The 1,648-nt window shown below is 38.6% G+C and overlaps 1 protein-coding gene across 1 annotated transcript; it reads left to right on the forward strand.

The window, feature by feature from the left end:
* Nucleotides 1-337: 337 nt before the first annotated feature.
* On the forward strand, nt 338-1,354 carry LOC140932009 (uncharacterized). Its single transcript, XM_073381677.1, has one exon. The coding sequence runs from the start codon at nt 338-340 to the stop codon at nt 1,352-1,354; it is 1,017 nt and encodes a 338-aa protein (XP_073237778.1).
* Nucleotides 1,355-1,648: the final 294 nt, after the last annotated feature.

The raw sequence follows: 1,648 nt of genomic DNA on the forward strand, positions 1-1,648 counted from the left end.
ATTTTCGTGGCTATTCCTTGCCGACGGAACTCGGATAGGAAACCATTCTAAACCACACATCAAGTTTTTGTAGTTAAAGCAGATTGTTTCTTAATGATGATTGTATAAGGAACTTCAGTAAAAGAAACTGTTTTCTTAAAAGCCCTTAACACATAGTTCAAATACTAAAAATTTATGCATAAAAAACAAAATCATGGAAAACACCCCGACAACGATAAGTGCATGTGACACGACCATCTAGAAACAAAGAGTAAAAGGTCAACAAAGAGAATATTAATTTGGTGAACAGTTCTCAACCCACCAACTGAATCCAGATAAATCTGAGAAGCCGTCCGTCATGAACTCAAGTGAATTGATGCACCACGAATGTCAGATCTATGTTATCTTGGGAGGAAGACTAGAAAAACCTTCTCCTTTTGCTCAAGTTTGCCTTATTTTGAATATAATCATCAACATCTTTACCTTTCCTTTCACTGCTAACCTGAATGTGTTGGTGATAATCGCCGTAAAAACGAAACGACGGCTGAGGGCCCACAAGTCCAATATCGCGATCGCTCTGCTTGCTACCACTGATTTGGTAGCTGGAAGTTTTGCTCAGCCCGTGTTCATCGCTGGGCTGATATCAATCTTAGTCAACTACAACAGTGATTTATGCCCATTTATGGCGTTGCGCTCTCTGATAAACATGCTCGTTGGCGTGTCGATTCTTCATATGTTGCTGATAAGTGGGGAAAGGTATTTAGCCATCAAGCGTCCATTTGCGCACATCTCTCTTGTCAAAGAAAGTAATCTGCTCATTGCCTCTGCCCTGGCTTGGCTGTTGCCCCTCATTCTTAACGTAATTTATTTTTCCTTTGTTGAAAAAAAGACTGCGTTTGTTATTATCGATAATACAATAATGTTTCTATCTGTTGCTGCAAGCATAGCTTACTGTCATTTTTCAGTTTACCTTGAAACTCGAAGACATCGGCGACAAATTGCAGATCAGCAAGTTACACAAGAAACAAGGAAACAATTATTAAAAGATAAAAGGGCCTTTAAAGTTACATCTCTGATTGTTGCGGCGATACTTCTGTGCTCTTTACCAATGATCGTTTTCAAAATAGTGATAACTAAGTTTCCAAGTCTAGTACCTTTAGAGGAGAAATATATGCTTTTCCTTTCAATCACTTCGATGAACTTGTTAAACTCTTTTATTGATCCAATTATCTACGCTGTCCGATTAAGGAAGTTTCGCGTCGCTTTTATCGACAATATAACTTGTGGAACAACAACTCTCGTTGAAGAGGAAGAAAATGAAATGCGAATCGCTAGGCCTCCGGAGAACGAAGAGCTGAGGCTTGAAGAAAGGTAGTAATTTAATCTATTGGCGGATAAAGAAATAAAAGTGCGCTGAAACCCTAAGAAATCATCAGTTTGTAAAGTGTCGTAATCATTATCATTATCATTAAAAAAAAAAAAAACTTCAAGGATGTACATGCATGAACTCATGAACTGATTCCCTTTCCTTTGGCCGTGGGAGATCTGGGTACGAGATTAGCACAAACCATAATATTTTTTGCGTGATTTTTGCAGCATCTACGCATCTGTAGCATCATTCGCGATCTATGTGAACAATTTACCATCCTGAAGAAATGCCGTGGAAAGC

This window comes from Porites lutea, chromosome 3 (assembly GCF_958299795.1).
Source record: "Porites lutea chromosome 3, jaPorLute2.1, whole genome shotgun sequence".
Taxonomy (NCBI): Eukaryota; Metazoa; Cnidaria; class Anthozoa; order Scleractinia; family Poritidae; genus Porites; species Porites lutea.

Excerpts from the sequence above, each read along its gene's own strand:
- LOC140932009 (XM_073381677.1), top strand. The coding sequence starts at position 338 with ATGAACTCAAGTGAATTGATGCACCACGAATGTCAGATCTATGTTATC.